A 19,938-nucleotide genomic window follows, 5' to 3' on the forward strand; every position below is an offset into this window, starting at 1 on the left:
TCTGGTTAGGGAAGAGGAGAATAAAACAATCACTTCCCATAGCCTGGTTTTATATTCCTGTTAATGACATACAGCTGGCTGTTTAACTTATGGCTTGATGAGATACACAAATCTTCTCCCATCTAATACAGCCACGTCACCCCATCATAGATTATTGGCTTACCATTTTCCCACCCAGGTGTATAACTTTACATTTCTCTCTGTAAAATTCCACCCTATTTGCTTCAACCCACTGCTCAAGCCTGTCTAGAATTTTTTAAAAAAACTTGTATTTTTAACTAAAACATCTACCCTTATCTACACTTCCCAATTGTGTTATTTTTTTGAATATCCTAGAGATCCATAGAGAATACCAGTTTGTCTTCTGATAAATGGTTATTTTGTGATTGACTATAGATGAAATGAGAATTAGTTTGGTGAAATGGTTAAGGCAGGCAGCTACAAACTAGGAGACCAAGAGTTATAGCCCTGCTGTAGGTACAAAGCCAGCCAGGTGATCTCAGGTCAGCCCTTGGAAGAAGGCTTAGATGACAGATGTCAGCAAAAAGGAAAATAGGTGAGGCACAGTGTCTTCCTACTGTCAATCAGCGGGAAACAACTCACACCATGTTTTCAAGCAGCCAAATTGCGTTCATCAAACTCCAGGTAAGCCATTGCACCAAGCTAGTATACTGCTCAGGTTGAAAGACCACAATTGTGCAGGCCTCTCCTCAGGTATTTCTGCAATTTTTGTTTTACTAAATGTTCTATCCAGGCCAAGAAGATGAATAGTGAGGAGAAAGCCTCTGGTAATGGAAAAAATAATGTTAGTTACCCCAAATGCTTGTTTTAAATCAAGTGTTTTCCTTTCCAGAAGTGTCATCAAACAGAGTATGTTTGAAATTTATCTTAGGTTCAAAAGCAAAGACTTCTGAAAATCCCAAATTAGTTATGCAATTTAAGTGAATCAAATGAAAAGAGAGTAACTAACAATCACCACCCATAACAAAACTTATATGGCTTTCGGAAGTTGCAAAGACTGATCCATGAGTGGTCATATCAAAGAGCTCTTGGATATATTTTCAGTTCTGTATGCAACGGTAAATGCTGCAGGATACCTCAGGCATGCTTTCCAGGCTTAGTTTTCCATGCTACGATCTCTGTATCAACGTACATAACTCCGTTACAAACTGCATTAGCTGAAAACTTTAGTTTCCCTAGTCAGTACATGGCATTTCCCCATATCACAAATGCCTTGATCTTTTTTTAGAAAAAGGCTCAACTGAACAGATTGTAAAACATATTTTGTATCACCACAGTAAGGAAGAAGAAGAAAATAAGTTTTTGTATGTTATAGTTTCCAAAGTTCCAAGCATAAAAGTTGTCCATTTTTTTAAAAATACATAAGACTGTAGACTTGCTTATTAAAAGTCAGTTAAAGGCACCAGACTGGAAACTCCAGGGCCATGAGTTCTAATTTTGCCTTAGACACAAAGCCATTTTGGTAGCTTTGGGCCAGTCACTTTCAGCCCTGACGAGAAGGCAATGGCTAACCAAAGACTTCTGAAAAGCTTGCCTAGAGAGCTGCTGGGTTTGTTTGTGTGGTTGCCAGAAGTCAATATGGACTCGAAATCATACATACACAAAAATTTGCTTCTTAGCAGGGTGTCTTTTGCTATTGATGCTGAAAGGTTCAGTTCCTAGCTCCCAATTCTCAAACTCTTATTATCACCAACAACACAGACTAAACCTCATTTTAAAAACCACGGGAGCATCTTGCACTAACTTGTCTTTGCCCCAGACACAAACTATAGCCCTCATTCTTTCTAATCTGCCAGGAAGAGTCACCCTTAAGGGGTTACAAGTTCTTTATTAATTGCTCCTCCAGATTTGATTAAAATCCCCTCATTCCTCAGGCCCTTTGAGCTCTGTTACAACTGCTCATTTAATTACTTTCCACCAACATCCTGATAACAGCATGCTGTGGATGGATGCTATTTTTATTACACAAAAGTGAGAGAAAGGGACCTGTACAAGCAGAATGATTCTTGAGTCAGTGTCATCACAGCAACTTGAACAAATGTCAAAGGCCTCCTCTTGTTGTATCCAAGGAGATTTGGACCTTAGTTGTAAAATGAACCTCATGTGATATTCAATAGTTTCAGCGCCAAAAGAATCTACATAGATGTCCATGTTCAAAAGAATCCCCAAAATCCACCCATTACAAATAAAGGTAATACATATGTTTTGACCATGTTCTGTGAGGAATTTCTTTCACTTGCCTCCTCCCTTCTACCTCATAGAAAATAAATTACGTATGGATCTCTGATTTAATATTTAGCCTTCTTCTATGGAAAAATGGCCTGTCTTCCAGGACAGAGCATGGGCCTCTGAGATATAAAGATAACTACAATTGATCAATTAGTATGGAAAAAGAGCACTGCTTCTGGAATTCTTAAAAACAGCTGTACTCTGGTTCATGATTGGAAGGAGGAAGGGAGTTAAAATGGAGAAGTCAGCAACTTTTAGCTTGGTTTTTTTTTAATTTGGCAATTATGTACAGCTAAGCATAGTACATGACCTATTTTTCCCCCCTCATAACAATCCTTGAAGTTGTTTTGTGGGAAAGAAACTGAGCCAAAGTTACAAATGACTTTCTGGGGATGAGGGAGGACTAGAACCTTGTCTGCCGACTCCCTGCCCAACACTTTAACGAACACTTTAAACCAATGTTTCCCAATCTTCATAACTTTAAGATATCTGGACTTTTAACTCCCAGAATGCCCCAGTCAGTCATGCTGGCTGCAGAATTCTGGGAACTGCAGTCCACATGTCTTAAAGTTGCCAACATTGGGAAACACTGCGTTAACCATTAACACATTGGCTCTATAACATATTCCAAGTCTCCAACCAATGGCTTCTCCCATAGGGATCTTTTCAGGATTATTTTCCTCTGTCTCCAGGCTAGCCCAGGTTTTTCAAAAAAATGCAAAGGCTTTTACATAATTTCTTTTTTTCAGATCCTATTGATCTGAAAAAATTGAGAAGTCCTGGTTGGCAAAATTCCTTCTGCTGGCTTGGATTATGGAATCAAGAAAAGCCCATGGTAGTTCTGCTTCTTTGACTGATGCTGCTTCTCTCTTCTCTTTCTACAATTACTTATTGAAACTGAAGTACAAATTGCATTTCTATCAAGAAGTCTGCTTGAATTGGCCTCCATGTAACCACCCCTGCTGTTGACACATGTAAAACACAGTCCTAGCTCTGGCTCGTGTGCAGATGTTCCACTACAAGCATCAGCACCATGGAGTGACCAGCTCTGCCCTTTAGAGCATTGTTCAGAATCCAGTTCAGATATCTGTATGAAAATGACACTACATCATTTGCCCTCTTAAAGAAGGATGTCAGCCTTTCCCTCAACAACTTAACTCTTAAAATGTACCTCTCCCCCCCCACCGAAGTCCTAGAGGCATGGGGCAGGGTTGTGTGATCCTACTAGCCTCAGAGTCCCATCTTCTGTTTTAAGGTGATTCTGCCTTAGAAAATTCCCAGATCTAGCCACCTCTAAACTGAAGCCCAAATTGTTAAATCACTCACCCCAACAGAAGCCTACATGTAAGCAGTCCAAGGTTTACCCCATTATATTAGAATAGGTAAGAAAATGTAGAAAATTACTATTTCTAGACATCACTCCTAAATTGTAGATGAATCTGTCAAATATCTCGCTTGCAATAGCCTTAAGCTACGCGATCTAACTCCTTTCACAGATTGCTTCAAATGCTGCATACAGTGGAGACAATTTACCTTCATCATATTAAAGCAGAATCTTATTTTCACCCGTAGGCAAGTAAGTGAGAACTACTGATATAATCCAGAGGCTTTGGATGGCATTTGTTTAGTTCTGGAAACACATTTTGAATTTCTAGAAATCTGTCTTTCATTAAAAAAAAAAAAAAAAGCAGGGATGCCATGGGAAGTTAGATCTCTGTGTGCTTAGGAACCTGGGATCTTTCCAAGGCCTGCTTGACCGTTTAACTACCGAGGGAACATGCAATCTTTTGAAGCAGGCCATTTTCTTTCATAGCAGGTGTGCCACTTCAGCCTTAAGCATTGGAACAAAGACGCTGTTTTGAAAAGAGGTATTTAGCAGCTAAGCATGCAAGTTTTGAAAGGGTTAGATAGGCAGGCGTTCTAAGTGGGACTGGGATATGAGTAACTGCTGATAAGCATTGATGAAGGAGGAAAGGATTCTACACTACAGAAAATATCTGATTTTATCAGCTCAGAATTCAAAAGAAAGAATGACTGCAATGTAAGATAAGATTTTTGCTGTATTTTCTTCCTGTATTTCTCCAGTTTAAAGAGCAGCTGGGTATTGTATATCTGTTTCTGAGCAGAGCTTATCCTTCATTTCAAATATAATTGTATTTATATATTGATAAAATTTATGCCTCACCCTTTCACAACAAAACAAGGTCTAGGTCCCTGTTGGCTAAGGAGACTGCGACAACTTTCCTGGCTTGCTTGGGGCTACTAGTCCTTGATCTTCCAGACTGCTCTACTTCTGCAGTGTTTTAGCCAGAGAAAACCAACCTATAGATGGGTACCGTATATAAGTAGTCCTTGACATAGAAATATTCATTTAGTGCCAATTTGAAGTTACAATGGCATTGGAAAAAGTGACATTTTTCACACTTGCAACTCGCCTACCTTTTATATTCTCATCCTTTTTTAAAACAAAATGCTCCTCTTAACTACATATGCAACTTTACTTGGATAGTAGAAAATAGTATTAATTGAATTATTTATTTGTAATATATATATATGAATTAATATATATGTGATATATGATAAAATCAATTATAAGTAATTGATTCTGAAGTGCTGGGACTAATCAAGATGAGGAATAGCAGTGATTCAAAGAGTAGATTAGGAACAGCCTTCTTCTATTGGTCATTGCCATTTCTAGACATTTATATTTTATCATACCCTTCACAGCAGACATTTACAATGGTGCTTGTCTCATAAAAGTGATAATTAGCTTAAATGTTATTAACCCCACAATTTTATTCATATTTTTAATGCAGGGTAAGGGAAGAAAAAACTGCAGAAGAACCTACAATTCAAAACCTGATGCTAGCAAATAAATTCCAAATCACCTTTAAATGGCCTTTAATCTAGGATTACTGCATAACGAAATATTGAATATTGAAAGACTTAGCCACAATACCACCTATGTGCCAAAGGTTCTTTTCAAAAGGCAACTGGACATTATTGGTTTCCTACCTTAAAAACAGTTCACTTCTCATCCAAGAAGTTTCTTCAGCTTCTTGATTGCCTTTTAGAAAAGCACCTTTGTGACAACCATGACATGGATGATTGAGAATCTCCATAGAAATAACCACCTCTGTCATTCCTTACCTATATAAATATCTTGCTGGAATAGTGCAGAAGACATTTCTGTAATCCTATAGCAAAGGCAATCTGTCAAATAGTGTTTTTTTTCCAAAAGGGCTCTAGTAAGCTCAGAACAGATGCTAAATATACTGTATATACATTTGCTTTCTAATAAGCAATGCCATTTTGAAAACTGTCCAGAGTCACCTTGGTGATATGGTGGCATATAACTTATTAAATGAGTAAACAAGTTTACTTTTCCTTCCCACTTCCCACTTTTCATTCCCTGAGCAAACAACTGAACATTCAATTAGAGATAAATATAGTGGGGAAAACCCTGACTCCTCTTATTGCCAAATTACATGGGATGGCAACAGTTCCATTCATTGAAATCCATGTCTTCTCTTTCGCTATATAAAGTAAATTTGGACATTTGATATTTTGAACCAAGGAAATAGCAAGGATCAAAAGCACTTCTGCCTGCTGTAACCTCATTGTCCATCCTGTTCTCCTTAGTCAATCTCTAATTCTGGATGAAAACTCAGGTAGGTGAAATTTTCTGAAGAGGCAAAACAGGAACTATGTTTATGTTTATGTTTATGTTTTATTTAATTTATATACCGCCCTTCTCCCTGGGGACTCAGGGCGGTTCACAGGGCATATAAATAAAAGTACAATACTATACAAAAGTTAAAACAAAGATTAAATCAGTGCCCAATTTAAAAACAATAATACAATCTAAAATGACAATTTAAAACCCAGCTCCCCCATCAGGCCAAGAGTTTTAACAAGAGTTTTAACATCCCTTATTTTATACAATCCATTTATCTAACAAACTCCCACCCATCTCCATTCACATATTTTAAAAAACAGATCAGGAGTGGGCAAATGTTTGAGGGTCAGTGACTGCCCTTAACAAGCTTGGGGTGATTTGGGCTAACAGTGGACAGGATTTTCTCTATTGGTAGAAGTAATAGTGTCGGCATCTTTATTAGTATTAGCATTATCTGTGAATATCTATTTGGTCGCCCTTAAAACATATATTAATTAATATAGAATTGCCTGTTGAGTAGACAGCTTTATAAATGAAATAAACAAAAAACAAATATTCTGCTGCCTATGGCGGCTACATATTATATACAGTCCAAACATGCTATAAATTCTGGTTTATAAATCACAATAGTTCATACATTCACAGTAGGACAAAACAAAATAATTTGGCAGAACAGATGAACCAACCCAACAGTGATGGTATTACTGCCTAGACTGAGAAATATTTGAACTGCAAGAAGACATGAGTCAGGCACTCCATTTTTAAAGGATATTGTTACTAAAAAAATGATTAAGGGGTTAAACTGGTGGTACAAATGTTTTCACAAGCAATAGATTTTGTGTGTTGGGCAGCAATATTAATAGACGTTTGTACTGAAGTAACATTTATTTAGTTAGTTATTTATTTAGTTATATTTATATACCGCCCTATTCCCTGAGGACTCAGGGCGGTTTACAGGGAATTAAAAATCCAAAATACAAAAATTAAGAACAAATTAAAAAGTATTAAATTAACCCTGTAGTCAGTTAAAAAGAACCCCAAATTAAAAATTCTTCCTCAGTCTGGGCCCGAGAGCTGAAAAAGCCAGGTCTTCAGGCCCCGGCGGAATGATCGGAGGTCGGGGGCAGTCCTCAGCTCCACCGGCAGCTGGTTCCAGAGGGCAGGCGCTCCCACTGAGAAGGCCCTATCCCTGGGTGTCACCCGCCGGCAATCTCTCATCGGCGGAACCCTGAGCAGACCCTCCCTGTGGGAGCGCACTGGGCGAAGGGCGTTTGATGCCGGCAGCAGGTGTTCCCTCAAATATCCCGGACCCAGGCCATGTAGGGCTTTATAGGTGATAACCAGCACCTTGAATTTCACCCGGAGGGCAACCGGAAGCCAATGCAGCTCGCGGAGTAGAGGTGTTACATGGGAGTATCGGGAAACCCCCATTACAACTCGCGCGGCCGCATTCTGCACCAGTTGAAGCCTCCGAGTGGTCTTCAAGGGCAGCCCCATGTAGAGAGCGTTACAGTAGTCCAAACGGGAGGTCACAAGCGCATGAGTGACTGTGCGTAGGGCGTCTCGGTCCAGATAGGGACGCAACTGGCGCACCAGGCGAACCTGTGCAAAAGCCCCCCTGGTCACGGCTCCTATGTGATCTTCAAAATTGAGCCGTGAATCCAGGAGGACGCCCAAGTTGCGAGCCCTATCAACGGGGGGTAACACCTCACCCCCCATCATTAGAGGTGGAATAACATGGTTAACCCGGGACGCCGATATGCACAGCCACTCGGTCTTGGCGGGATTGAGACGAAGCCTGTTTCTCCCCATCCAGACCTGAACCGCCTCCAGGCACCGGGACATCACGGAGAGGGCATCACTGGGTTGGTTCGGGGTGGAAAGAAAAAGTTGGGTATCATCAGCATACTGGTGATACCCCACCCCAAAACCACGAATGATCTCGCCCAGCGGCTTCATGTAGATGTTGAACAGGAGAGGTGAGAGAACCGACCCCTGAGGAACTCCACAAATGAGAGACCTCGGGGCGGATATGGAGAAAGAAATGATGAAGCACCTGATTAATACTTTTTGCCATAGAAACAAAATTGAATTTCTTAGGAAATTATACTGAATAAATAAAGATACACAATCATGTTCATCCTTGAACATAAAGCCATTTTTTGTAGCAACTGCCAGCCATTAGATCCATAACCAGAAGGCATTTCATAGTTGATTGTGATGTGCCTTTTATTCATTTACTGTATCAAATTTATATGGCTGTCCATTTGACAAAAATGATTCTGGACAGGTTAGAACAATTAATTAAAGCAACAAATGTATGAAAACAGTCATCATTAAAATATAAAAAACACAAGGCATAGGATTGAATGTCAAACACAAAAATGGAACTATCTTAAGAATTTCACTGGTCCCCTGGGACCCCAAGATACAGATGGACCTAACCTCACTTTTTTTGGGGGGAGAGAATATCCCATTAGGTAGGTGCCACAACAGAAAAGGCCCACTTCTTGCGACCCGCCAAATTCCCTGGCAGTCGGAACCCACAGCATTTCTCTTCTGCCAGACAGATATAATCAGTCCCTTGGATAATCCAGTCCCATGCCATGAAGGTCTTTAAAGATTAAAGTCAGCAACATGAATTGGACCCAGAAGCAAAATGGTAACAAGTGCTTCTCACAGAGCTGTTCTGTCTGTGAGCAGAGCTAGAAACAGGCCCATTAGGTGCACAAAGCTATGCAAAGGCCTCCTAACTATGACCGTTACTTGCTCTTTGAGCAGGAGTTGTCAGTACAGGAGGATCTCAACACCAAAGATGGTATAATCTTACAACAAACATGCCTCCTGAGCCGCTAAGTCTTGCCAGAATGCAGCTGAAGCCTGTTATCCTCTTTTCAGACTCTCCCATCTTCCAGGCACTGGGCTACAATGTTCATAGCATTGCTTAATACAGGGCTTTTCAACCTTTTCACCCATTGTACCACTTTTAGGATATAGCAACATCCGAGTACCACCAGTCACCTAGCAAGGTGCCAAAAACTTGATGACCAAAAAAAAAGGGAAAAAGTGATGAAGTACAGGTAGTCCTCGACTTACAACAGTTCACTTAGTGACTGTTTGAAGTTACAATGGGACTGAAAAAAGTGCCCCCAAGCCACAGCCAAGCAAGACACCTGCCTGCCCGCCCAGCAGCGCTCTTCCTCCTGTCCGAGGTTTTCATTGTTGTGAGCATTTCTGTTGAGGATTGGCACCAGGGGTGGGGGTGGGGGGTGTTTGGTTTTGATTCCCGCCCATCTGCTGGGCGGTTGCAGCAGGTTTTGGTCACTTCACATGACCCTGGGACACTGTGACCGTCATAAATATGAATCAGTTGCCAAGCATCTGAATGTAAATCACAAGACCCTGGAGATGCTGCACCATTCCAGCTGATCAGTGCTTCTTCTGGGCTCAGCAGAAGAGCCAGGATCAGCGCTGAGCTCCAGCTGGAGCCTGGTGCTGATCCTGATGCTTCCGCTGAGCCCTGACAGCCCTGCAGCTCCAGCCATCTCTCGCTCAGGCTTGTGCGGTGCTGCCACCGGTTCAGCTCATTCCCCTCCCCCGCTACTTTTCTAGGATGGCCGCGTACCACCTGCCAGGTGCCAATGTACCACAGGTGCTACCCGTACCACTGGTTGAAAAGCCCTGGCTTAATACACCAGGAGCAGAGATATATTATCAGCAACATACTGATCATACCTCACCCTGTGGCAATGGATGAGGTCTCCCAGTAGCCTCATGTAGATGTTGAATCCCCACTGACTGGAATTCACTCTGCAGAAAGGAGGCTAGAAGCAAAAGACTGCGCTGGCCACCCCTAATCCTCCAGGCCGATTCAGATTGATGATATGGAAAGACACAAGCTGATTTTGCATTAGACTGATTTTGTCCATGTGTAGGGCTTGCTAAAACTGAAATTTACTGAGCCAATTCATATTAGCTATCATATAGTACTATAAAAACTGCTCATTTTTTAAACCATCTCTTAAGAGAGCCATCCTGTCAGTCATTCAAATACTTTTATTCCAATGATCTGTGTCATCAGTCCATACTTTTTTTGTTCAATTCATCTAAGCGTCTTACAACCATGGCCTAATTTAATGCACTGTGCCTGAGAAATGTTCCATTTGCAGCAAAGATTAATAAAAAAAAACCCTCTAATCATCTGGTTATGGGTTCCCTAGGGTTGGCTGTATGCAAATGAAATGTAATACAAATTTAGATTCTTACCTGTTTCTCACTCATGGCATAAAGATATTGCAGATCAGGGCTCAGCACTAGATCCCGCAAAATTGGACTGCCATCATGAGCTACCACATTTTCATATTGCAAAGCTGAATGTCCAATGGGACTGGAAGGATCAACCAAGATCTGAAAGAAATAAGGAACATTTAAGAAGCATGAAAACTGGTGCAATTTTTGCAAAATTAAGTTGAGTTACATTTATTAGGTTGCAAAGACACAATGTTCCAGTTCTATACAAGTACAGTTGTCCTGGTTGAACGACACTAAGTTCACAACTTTTCAAAGTTTCCATGACACTGAATGAGGGGAACTAATGACCAATCCTGGTAGTTGCAGCTACTGTAGCATTCCCACAGTCACATCGTCACAATCAGCACTTGGCAATGTCAACTGGCTCACCATTGCAACAGCTGCAATGTCTGTGTTCACGGCTGACTTTTAACAAGCAAGGTCAGTGGGGACGCCAGCAGAAAGTCACAAATAGCAATCATGTGACCATGGAATGATGCAGCCACATAGAATGCACATAACAGCAGCAAATGGGACTGGTGCAACTACCAGCATCAATCAGTACAATCGGTGTGGTTGCACTATACAACCATGCTGCTTAGTGATGGAGTTCCTAGTCCACATTAGCATTGTTAAGCATAACACTGTTAAGCAGTGAGCCATGTGCGGATCCATACACTGAGGAAACATAACAACCATGGCACAACATAGGAGAACAAGCCCATCAGGACAAGATTCAGCAGTCCATCTGTATTTAAGACAAAAGCCACTCTTTCAAAGACAGCAAAGTCCACATTCTGAACAGAGAGGACCGCCAGTTTGAAAGAGGGGTCAAAGAGGCCATCCATGTCAAAATTGAACAGCCCTCTCTCAACAGAGGGGCAAGGATATGACATCATCAATCTCCTGTCTACAACACAGTCTTTTCAGCAGTTCCAAGAAGGCTCCACACCCATTTGTGCTATTCAGGTGACCCTGACGACACAGATAAGCCTCCAGGTGGCTTCAACAACTCTCTAAAAGAATACAAATGAACAGCTGTCTGCAAGGAGTACAAATCCTGCCATTCTCTACCATCCAGTCAGAGCTAAAGAAGTTTCTAGGATGAGAAGCAAAATGTCTTCAAAGAAAAACAAGGAAGTCCAAGCTGCCTCGTGAGAAAAGCACCTTTGGGGCTTTATCCGAGTTATCATTTTTATGTCTTTCACAATAAAAACAATTGTTTCCATTTGCTTTTCATTTAAGATTTATTTGAAGTATTTGTATACCACTTTGCCATTATTATGAACTCTGAGTGCACTACAGTTAAAATAATAAATTTGAAAAAAATGAAGCAGGCAATTACTGGATAATGTATAACAGTATGTCCGGTAAGTGCCGGTAAGAGGTGTGTTGAGCATTACTGACCATCACCACGTAGAAAATATAAAAATCCTTTAATTAGGGCAAGTTTTCCATTATCAATTTCTCTACAGGCTGAATTGGATGGAGGAAGAATGGTAGCTACTGTAAACTTCAGCCTCTCTTGAGGTAGCCTTAGAAATAGTGCACTTCCAGCAATAGGATTTACCTCTCACGGATAAAGACTATTTTTCCCCTTTACCTGTCAGTGTAGCCTATCTTCTTTGCCAGAGCAATCACACAATTACCACCTCTCAGCATTTACCATCTCGTACATTTGCTGGAATCATTACTGGAATTAATCATCTTCCTTTTTAAAAAATAATGAATTATATATGCTTCGTTTTAGCCAGCTTCCCTTACTCAATGAACTTTTCAATAGCCTAATAGTTGAATTGCTCTTGAAAGGCTCTCCAGCTATCAAGAAGGTGAAGCACCTAAGCACTAACAACCCATGCAAGTATCTGTGCAAAGAGGATGCATAATGAGAGCCAAGAGAATGAAGACAAATTTCATCACCACTTCGGTATTACAATCAAGGGCCCGTGTATTCTATTAGAAGTTATACTTCATAAAAGGAGTGAGGGTCAATCAGCATATTTGTTCCTGGCACCGCAGGGATACAGCAAATGCTCTAATTCCATTAATAATGATGACAATAAATCTTATCCAAAAAGATTTGCTTTCACCACAGAGGAAATAACGACATTAAAAGGCGTAATAAGATCCTATTCAACCCATAATAGGGACAGAATATATATCTACGTTAATTCTCTTCATTCAGCTGCCATCAAAATGCTCATAGTGCTTCTCTTTATATATTTGCACTGAAAGTATTTTTTTTTCCCCTCTGCAATTAAAACACCTGGAAGCCAACTTGCCAAACCTGAATCGTGGAAGAACTGGTGAATAACCTAATTCCATCTCACCTGAAATCTGGATTCAATCGTCTTTTGGCCCTACAAAGATGGTGCACAGGGAGTCCTCGACTTACAACAGTTCATTTAATGACCGTTTGACGTTACAACAGCACTGAAAGGAGTGACTTACGACCGTTTTTCACACTTACAACCCTGCAGCATTCCCCCACAGTCACATGATCAAAGATGCTTGGCAACTGACTCATATTTATGACGGTTGCAGTGTCCCAGAATCATGTGATCACTTTTCACAACCTTCTGACAAGCAAAGTCAATGAGGAGAAGCCAGATGCACTTAACAGCCTTGTTACTAGCTTAACCACTGAAGTGATTGACAACTGTGGCAAGAAAGGTCGTAAAATGGGAAAAAACCTCACTTAAATGTCTCAGTTAACAACAGAAATTTTGGGCTCAATTGTGTCGTATGTCAAGGACTACCTGTAGTAATTCAAATGACGATTTAAACTGTATAGAGTCCCAAAAATTGGTGGCATGCCTATACATTCAGAATGGATATCACTGAAAATTATCACTCTACTCATTCACATACTAGAATCTGGGGTCATGTAACAAAGTTGAAGGTTGAAAAGTTCAGAACAAATGAAAGAAAGCATTTCTTTATACAATGAACAATTTTGCTTCCCCAAGTTATAGTGATCTCTATTCATTTAAGGGTTTTGAAAGAGAACAAAACAGATTTGCAGGGGATACTGCTAAGCTTGTAAGCCTCCCTGAGTCTTCGGAGAAGGGCGGGATATAAATGGAATTAAAATAAAATAAAATAATAAAAATGTGGTCCATAATGGCTACTTATCAAAATGCTTTTATGCTGCCCCAATCAAGATGCAAAATGCTCTTTTATACCCAAGCAGGAGGGTACTACCGTGATCATGCTCCCTTTGTGTACTCCTTATGTGGTTGGCAGCTGTCAGAAATATAACCTAGGACTAGACAAGCCTTGTGTTTGATTCATGTTGTTTTACGTTCTTAATTCTATTCCCTATGAATAGCAGTAGTAATACTTGGTCAACAAATCTAAGTGACTTTGAGCAGAACGTTTGACTACAAAAGTATTTCACGACAAAGGAGTAATTGATACCCTTTACATAACTGTAAATAATTGGACCGAATCACTGGACTACCCATTATCTTTGCAACCCCAGCCAAAGCACTGACCCTCCCACTCCAATAAAGCCCCACAAAATGGGTTGCAGTCTCATTCCTCCGTTGCAATAAATAGACTCCCTCCGTCCATTTGCATAGTTTCCAATCAGGCAAAGGAAGTGAGGCTTAGAAGGCAGGATCCTGGCGTGTGGCTGATTAGCATGGAAATATATGCAGCTCACAAACAAACCAGGGCCTGCTTAATTAGAGCAGAGCCTTTGATTCACTGCCAACATCCAGCACATACCAGCCCAGGATTATTTTTAGTCAGTTTTACAAAACAAATGTATTTGATTAAGAGAGACGCCCCAGAGTGAAAGAAGATAGATCAGCAGCGGCAGGGATAGAGAGAGGCTGGTCCCCTACAGCGAACAGGGCTTGGACTCATAGTGAAGGTGTCCAGGAATGCAGGTGTGATTGTGAGAAGCCTTTGTGCACAGCCTGACAGCTGTTCAGCTAATACCTAGTAACTCCGGGAATGTTTGTCTGCAGCTGCCAATTCCTCATCCCAACACGTTCCCTAAAATTGCCAGTCTGAAACTTCCCTCACTCCATAGCTGGATCGGATGACCATTATCTCTCTCCCTATCTCTCTCTCTCTCCCCTCCCATACTCTACATTCCCTTTTAAATTATTTGCTGCCAAGTGTCTTCCCCCCACCCAGCTTCCTATGGATTCGTTCTTTCTTGCTTCAGCTTATCATTGCAATCCATTTAGCTGATTCCAATCCGTTTAATGTCAGGTAAAACAGAAAATATGCAAGGCAGACATACCTACATTTTTCACTAGACGTATGCTACATACTTTGTAGGGAGTCAAAACCTGGCCCCCTCCCATTTCTGCTACATATTCTAAGATGTCAAAACAATGAAAGAAAGTTATGATCCAGTTTCACACACCAAAATAAAGGCAGGGATAAGCTGTTTAAATACATCCTTTTATTAATCTCCCAGGCTGGGCTCTTTCTCCAGTTTAGCAAATATAAGTCATTACTAAAAACTGTAACCACCTACTGGTTAATTATTTCTCTTTGAATACTTTAAAGCTTTACCAACAGCCAGGCCAGTATTTAAAGTTACTACAATATCTCCATTAGTAATCAACATTACTCTGGGCATACTGAGATTTTCTCCCATTCAAAGTCTTTTGTGTTAGCAACATTACATCTACCCAACTATCAATAAAAAATAATAAATAAATAAATAATAGGCAATTCGAAAAAGCCACCCAAAATATCTATCCAATTCCTAACTCTTAAAGCCAGGTCAAAGAGAAAGTCTTACAAATTAATCCAGTGGAGTAGCTTGCTTCCGGAGTTGTGGGTGCTCCTGCACTAGATCACTTCCAGCCTTATGATTCTATGTTATAAATACTTCAGAAATATTTTTTTTAATTTCTTTAAAACAGGTCTGTATCACATTGTCATTAAAATATGCAAAGTGCTTATCATTTCAGCACAAAGTGTTGCAAGTCTTAGAGGAGATACTTGCTTGAAAATATTGACGTTCCAAGTTTAACCAAATCCCAAGAAGAATGCTTTCCCTCACTCACAGGATATCAAAGCAACCAAGACTATTTCTCCACATCAGCTGATGTCCTACGCATATAAAAGCAAGCGAAGGGTGACAGCACTTCTAAGAGCTTTTCTATATCCAATGAAAACCACTAGTATTACATAACAAATGGGGCCAATTTTTGAAAAGTAAAGTTTGAGAAGTAGTGAAGTCTAATATATGATTGATATTCCTGGATTCATGGCTGGCAGGGATCTCAATCTCAATTCTTTCATGCCATAACCTGATTCTCACTAATTTCAATTGGTAAGGGACTCTGAAAGTTGCAAACTGCCATTTAATCCAGTGTTTAACTAAAAAAAACCAAAAAACCTTCTTACATTGAGGGAGATGAATGTTTTCTAAATCTCTCTGTTACATGTGACCGTAATTACTATGTTTGTCAACTCTGGAATTAACTGAGAAGCATCCCATGAATACTTTAACCATGGTAACAGTTTCTCATAGGCTGAATTCATATAACAAATTACACCTTTTCAGTCCTTTTAAAGGCCATATTCATAGTTCAATCAATATATTCCTACTCTAGTTTTAAAACCATTCAGTGGTATCGTAGCAATTCCAATAGTAACTTTTCACTATCAGCGGTAATTCTACAATTTATATCAATCTACTGTTTATGTAAGGGATCCCCAAACGTTTGGGCACCAGGGACCAGTTCCGTGGAGAGAGGTTTTTCCGCAGACCGGACAGTGCATGGTTTTGTGTGCTGCCTGCATCCCACAGATGGAGCTTTGCTTGTTTCTGCAGACCGGTTGCTGGCATGCTGCGCCCGGTACAGGTCCCCAGACTGGTGGGTTTGGGGACCCCTGGTTTATGTGACATGACCCTATGGAAAACAATAGGGTATCAAATGGGAAAACATTAATTCGATTGTCACTGCTTCATTGACGTAGGCATCAGAGACAGCATGATACAATAAACAGTGTGTAATATTTGCACAAAGAGATCTGAGCAGGCATGAAGCCAGCTGAGGAGACCTTAGTTTAGGCACCTTCTCAATCTAGTCTTTCTAAGAGGGTGGCTGAGAAGACAAAGTGAGATAATCCTACACATGCCACACTAAACTCCATTAGGGAGGATAGTATGAAAGTATTTGGCTTGAACTGGCTTAACATCACAGAAATAGGTTACAACCTTTTTTTAAGGGAAGAAAAAAACATCTCAGAGGCTTATGTTATAATCAAAACATACATAACAGTATTCAAGCCTCAAAGAAAACAACTGGATTTCCTTCAGGATAAGTTGTCAACTTACAACCATATGTTTAGTGACCCTTCCAAGTTTCAATGCCATTGGAAAAAGTTATTTATGACCTGTCATTAGACATACAACTGTTGCAGCAGCCCCACAGATATGATCAAAATTTGGGTGCTTGGCAATTGGCATGTATTTACAATGGTGGCAGGATCCCACATCCCCCATGCCATACTCTGCTAAACAACTAATTTCAACAAAACTGTCAAACTACTTAGTAAAGCTGTATTACTATTATTCTTATCTTTCCTATTACCTATCCTTATCTTTCTATGATGATAACTTTGTTGCTTGTATCTTACAATTTATATTATTTTATTAGTATCCTAGTATGATTTATGTTGTTTGCTTACCTAGTATCCTATAACTATCACTAAGTGTTGCATTTTATCATTTATGATTAATGTGTTGTATTTTATGATTTATGATTAATGTATTTTATGTTGATTATGATCATGATTTATCACTATTGCTTGTATATACACTGAGAGCTTATGCACCAAAGACAAAGTCCTTGTGTTTCCAACCACACTTGGCCAATAAAGAACGTTGTGCTGTGCTGTGCTGTGCTATTCATAAAATTGCCATTGGTGACCTTCCCAGCCTGTTTCCAACAAGCAAAGTCAGTGGTAGAAATCAGATCACAGCCATGTGATTAATTTAACAACTGCAGTGATTCATTTAACAATCCTAGGACAAAAAGATAAGTAAAATCGGGTTGGACTTACTTAACAGCCATCCTGCTTAACAACCGAAAATCTACACCCAATTGTTGTTGTAATTCAAGGACTGCTTGTACATACAATTTGTCTTGTATGTAATGTTTATTTTATGAATGCCCAAACTGTGGCAGAAGAGGCAGTTTTAACTAATTCCCACAACTATGCCCTTTAGGTGTACTGAGACTACAATTCCCAGAATTCTTAGCGTCTGCCTACCATTTCTGGAATGTGCAATTAGAAAAAGCTGTAAAGCTTAATTATGCCATGGAATTAAATCTATACTTCTGACTACCTATACTATATTGGCTACACTTCAACATAAGAAAATTATATTACTGAAGATCTGGATTTGTCTTGAAGCATACATTCAAAATTTGAGCCACCACTCTGAGAGTCAAACCTCTTCTCAAGAAAATAAAAGCAGCTACTCTCAAAGAATATATTTTCCTGCAGCACCTTAAATTGTTTAGAGACCCAAATTAATGAAAAAGATCCTGTTCCAAATAATTAGTTTCACTCAGTTCCAAACAATTACTTTCATTATGAAGTTTGTGACAGCCGATACTTGGAAGTTAAAGAAAACAAAGAGGCAAAGAAAACAGCATCCAATATCCTAATATCAACTGAGTATTTACATCTCCAGCATTGTCACCATTATTTTATAACAACAAAAATTCCAAGGAAATGACTCGGTGGCCATTTGTAAAAATCTCTAAGTCCGGGAATGCTTTTTACTCCACAGTGCTATTTTCACCACATTAACAGAAATAAAGATGTTACATGCTACAGGTGGCTTCTTACCATACAGTAGTGGCCAAAGTTGTGGAAACCTTTTGGGAAAGGTGTACAGTAAAAATGCCACCTTTGGTTAAGTTTCCACCAATTTTTCTTCTAATTTCATTATAACTGTAGCTTTGTTCACTTAATAATACTATTTTACATCACTTTCTGGGCAACCAGTCAACTCTTTGCACCATTACTTTAATTTTATTATGTTTTACAAGCTCACGAAATGAAAGAACACAAAAAACCCCAACCAACGTGATAGTGATCACATAACACATTGACAAATGTCCTCCTCTCAGCTTCAAAACATGACATCAATAACTGAATCCTACTGTGATCTGATTGGCTCATTGCAAAAACAAGTTGACACCTGATTGGCTCTCTAAACACTCATGCTCATTGGCTACAATCAGATGAAGGAAAGCTATCTCATATCAACCTAAGCAAGTTGTGCTTCCTTTTTCTGGTTATTTGGCTATATATAACTTTTTATAGAATACAGTACAGATAATTGAACAAACTTTGTTGTATTACATTCTTGATTAAATTATCTTTCCATTGCTATATAATTTTATGGTACTACTCCAAACAAAAAAAAGTGGTGTTATTAGCCATCAAACCACAAATGTACACTTTTCCCAAAAGGTTTCCACAATTTTGGCCACTACTGTATGTAAAACTAGTTTTGCAGGGGTGGGTGTGGAAAGAGTGGCAATAATTTTTAGCATGATATATCTGCCCTTCATCTAACTGGCCTTGTTCAAGCAGTTCAGTAACCCAGTAACCTACAGCCACAATGAAGGAAGAGAAGGTTACCCCACAGCTGGGCAGCTGTTTTGCCACATTTTCCCTTCAAAATTGAGCATGCCAACAGACTGTTAACTCTTGGGTTTTTTCTCCAGAGAGAATTCTGGTCATAGATTTCTTAAACATTCATACACAGTATGGTCTAGCAAAAAATATGTTTTGGGGGCAAAGAGATAAAATCAACTTCCTAAGGAAAAGGAGTTTTGATGCTTAGCACAACAGAATGGATTAAAAGAAACCTGACCCTCTTTCACCCCAAGAAAGATGGTCTCTTACTCCAGGGTTGCTGCTCTGGATTTGCTGAATTGACACAGAAAAAATATAACACCACACCACACTCTCCAGATATAATCCTGCAAAAAAATAAAAATAAAAAAGGCAACTTAGGTGTCCTGGACCTCTCAGCAAGAGAAACTTTCTCCCTCCTTTCTTTTATCAATCACAATTTTTAAACAAAATTCACACACACACACACACACACACACACACACACACAAAGATGAACAAAACCAAATTTTAAAAAAAGTAATATACATCCATCTAACAGTTAAAGTAAAGGTAAAGGTTCCCCCGCACATGCGTGCTAGTCGTTTCCAACTCTAGGGGCCGGTGGTCATCTCCGGTTCAAAGCCGAAGAGCCAGCACTTGACTGAGGACGTCTCCGTGGTCATGTGGCCGGCATGACTAGATGCCAAAGGCGCACAGAACACTGTTACCTTCTCACTGTAGTGGTCCCTATTTTTCTACTTGCATTTTTATGTGCTTTCGAACTGCTAGGTTGGCAGAAGCTGGGAACGAGTAACAGGCGCTCACTCTGTTACGCGGCACTCGGGATTCAACCCACCAAACAGCCGACCTTCTGATCGACAAGCTCAGCATCCTAACCCACTGAGCCACCGTGTCCCTCATCTAACATCTAACAGTCACCATCTAATTAATGGTTACCTTACTAATACAAACAAAAGAAAACAAACAAAAGAAAAGTAATACTAAAAATTAGAATTAATTTGATATGTTATCCACTTATACCACATATGTATTTAATAACAATGTATCAAATAAGACATAATGATTGATCTATTCTTGTA

The 19,938-nt window shown here is 39.8% G+C and overlaps 1 protein-coding gene across 1 annotated transcript in view; it reads right to left on the minus strand.

The window, feature by feature from the left end:
* Positions 1–19,938, minus strand: part of PLXNA1 (plexin A1) — a 425,046-nt gene that overhangs the window by 205,445 nt on the left and 199,663 nt on the right. The window contains exon 4 of the mRNA XM_083351698.1: positions 10,196–10,336. Within this exon, the coding sequence (XP_083207824.1) occupies positions 10,196–10,336 (141 nt within the window). The remainder of the gene's footprint in view (positions 1–10,195; positions 10,337–19,938) is intronic.

The sequence above is a fragment of the Vipera ursinii genome, assembly GCF_947247035.1.
Source record: "Vipera ursinii genome assembly, chromosome: 2".
NCBI lineage: Eukaryota > Metazoa > Chordata > Lepidosauria > Squamata > Viperidae > Vipera > Vipera ursinii.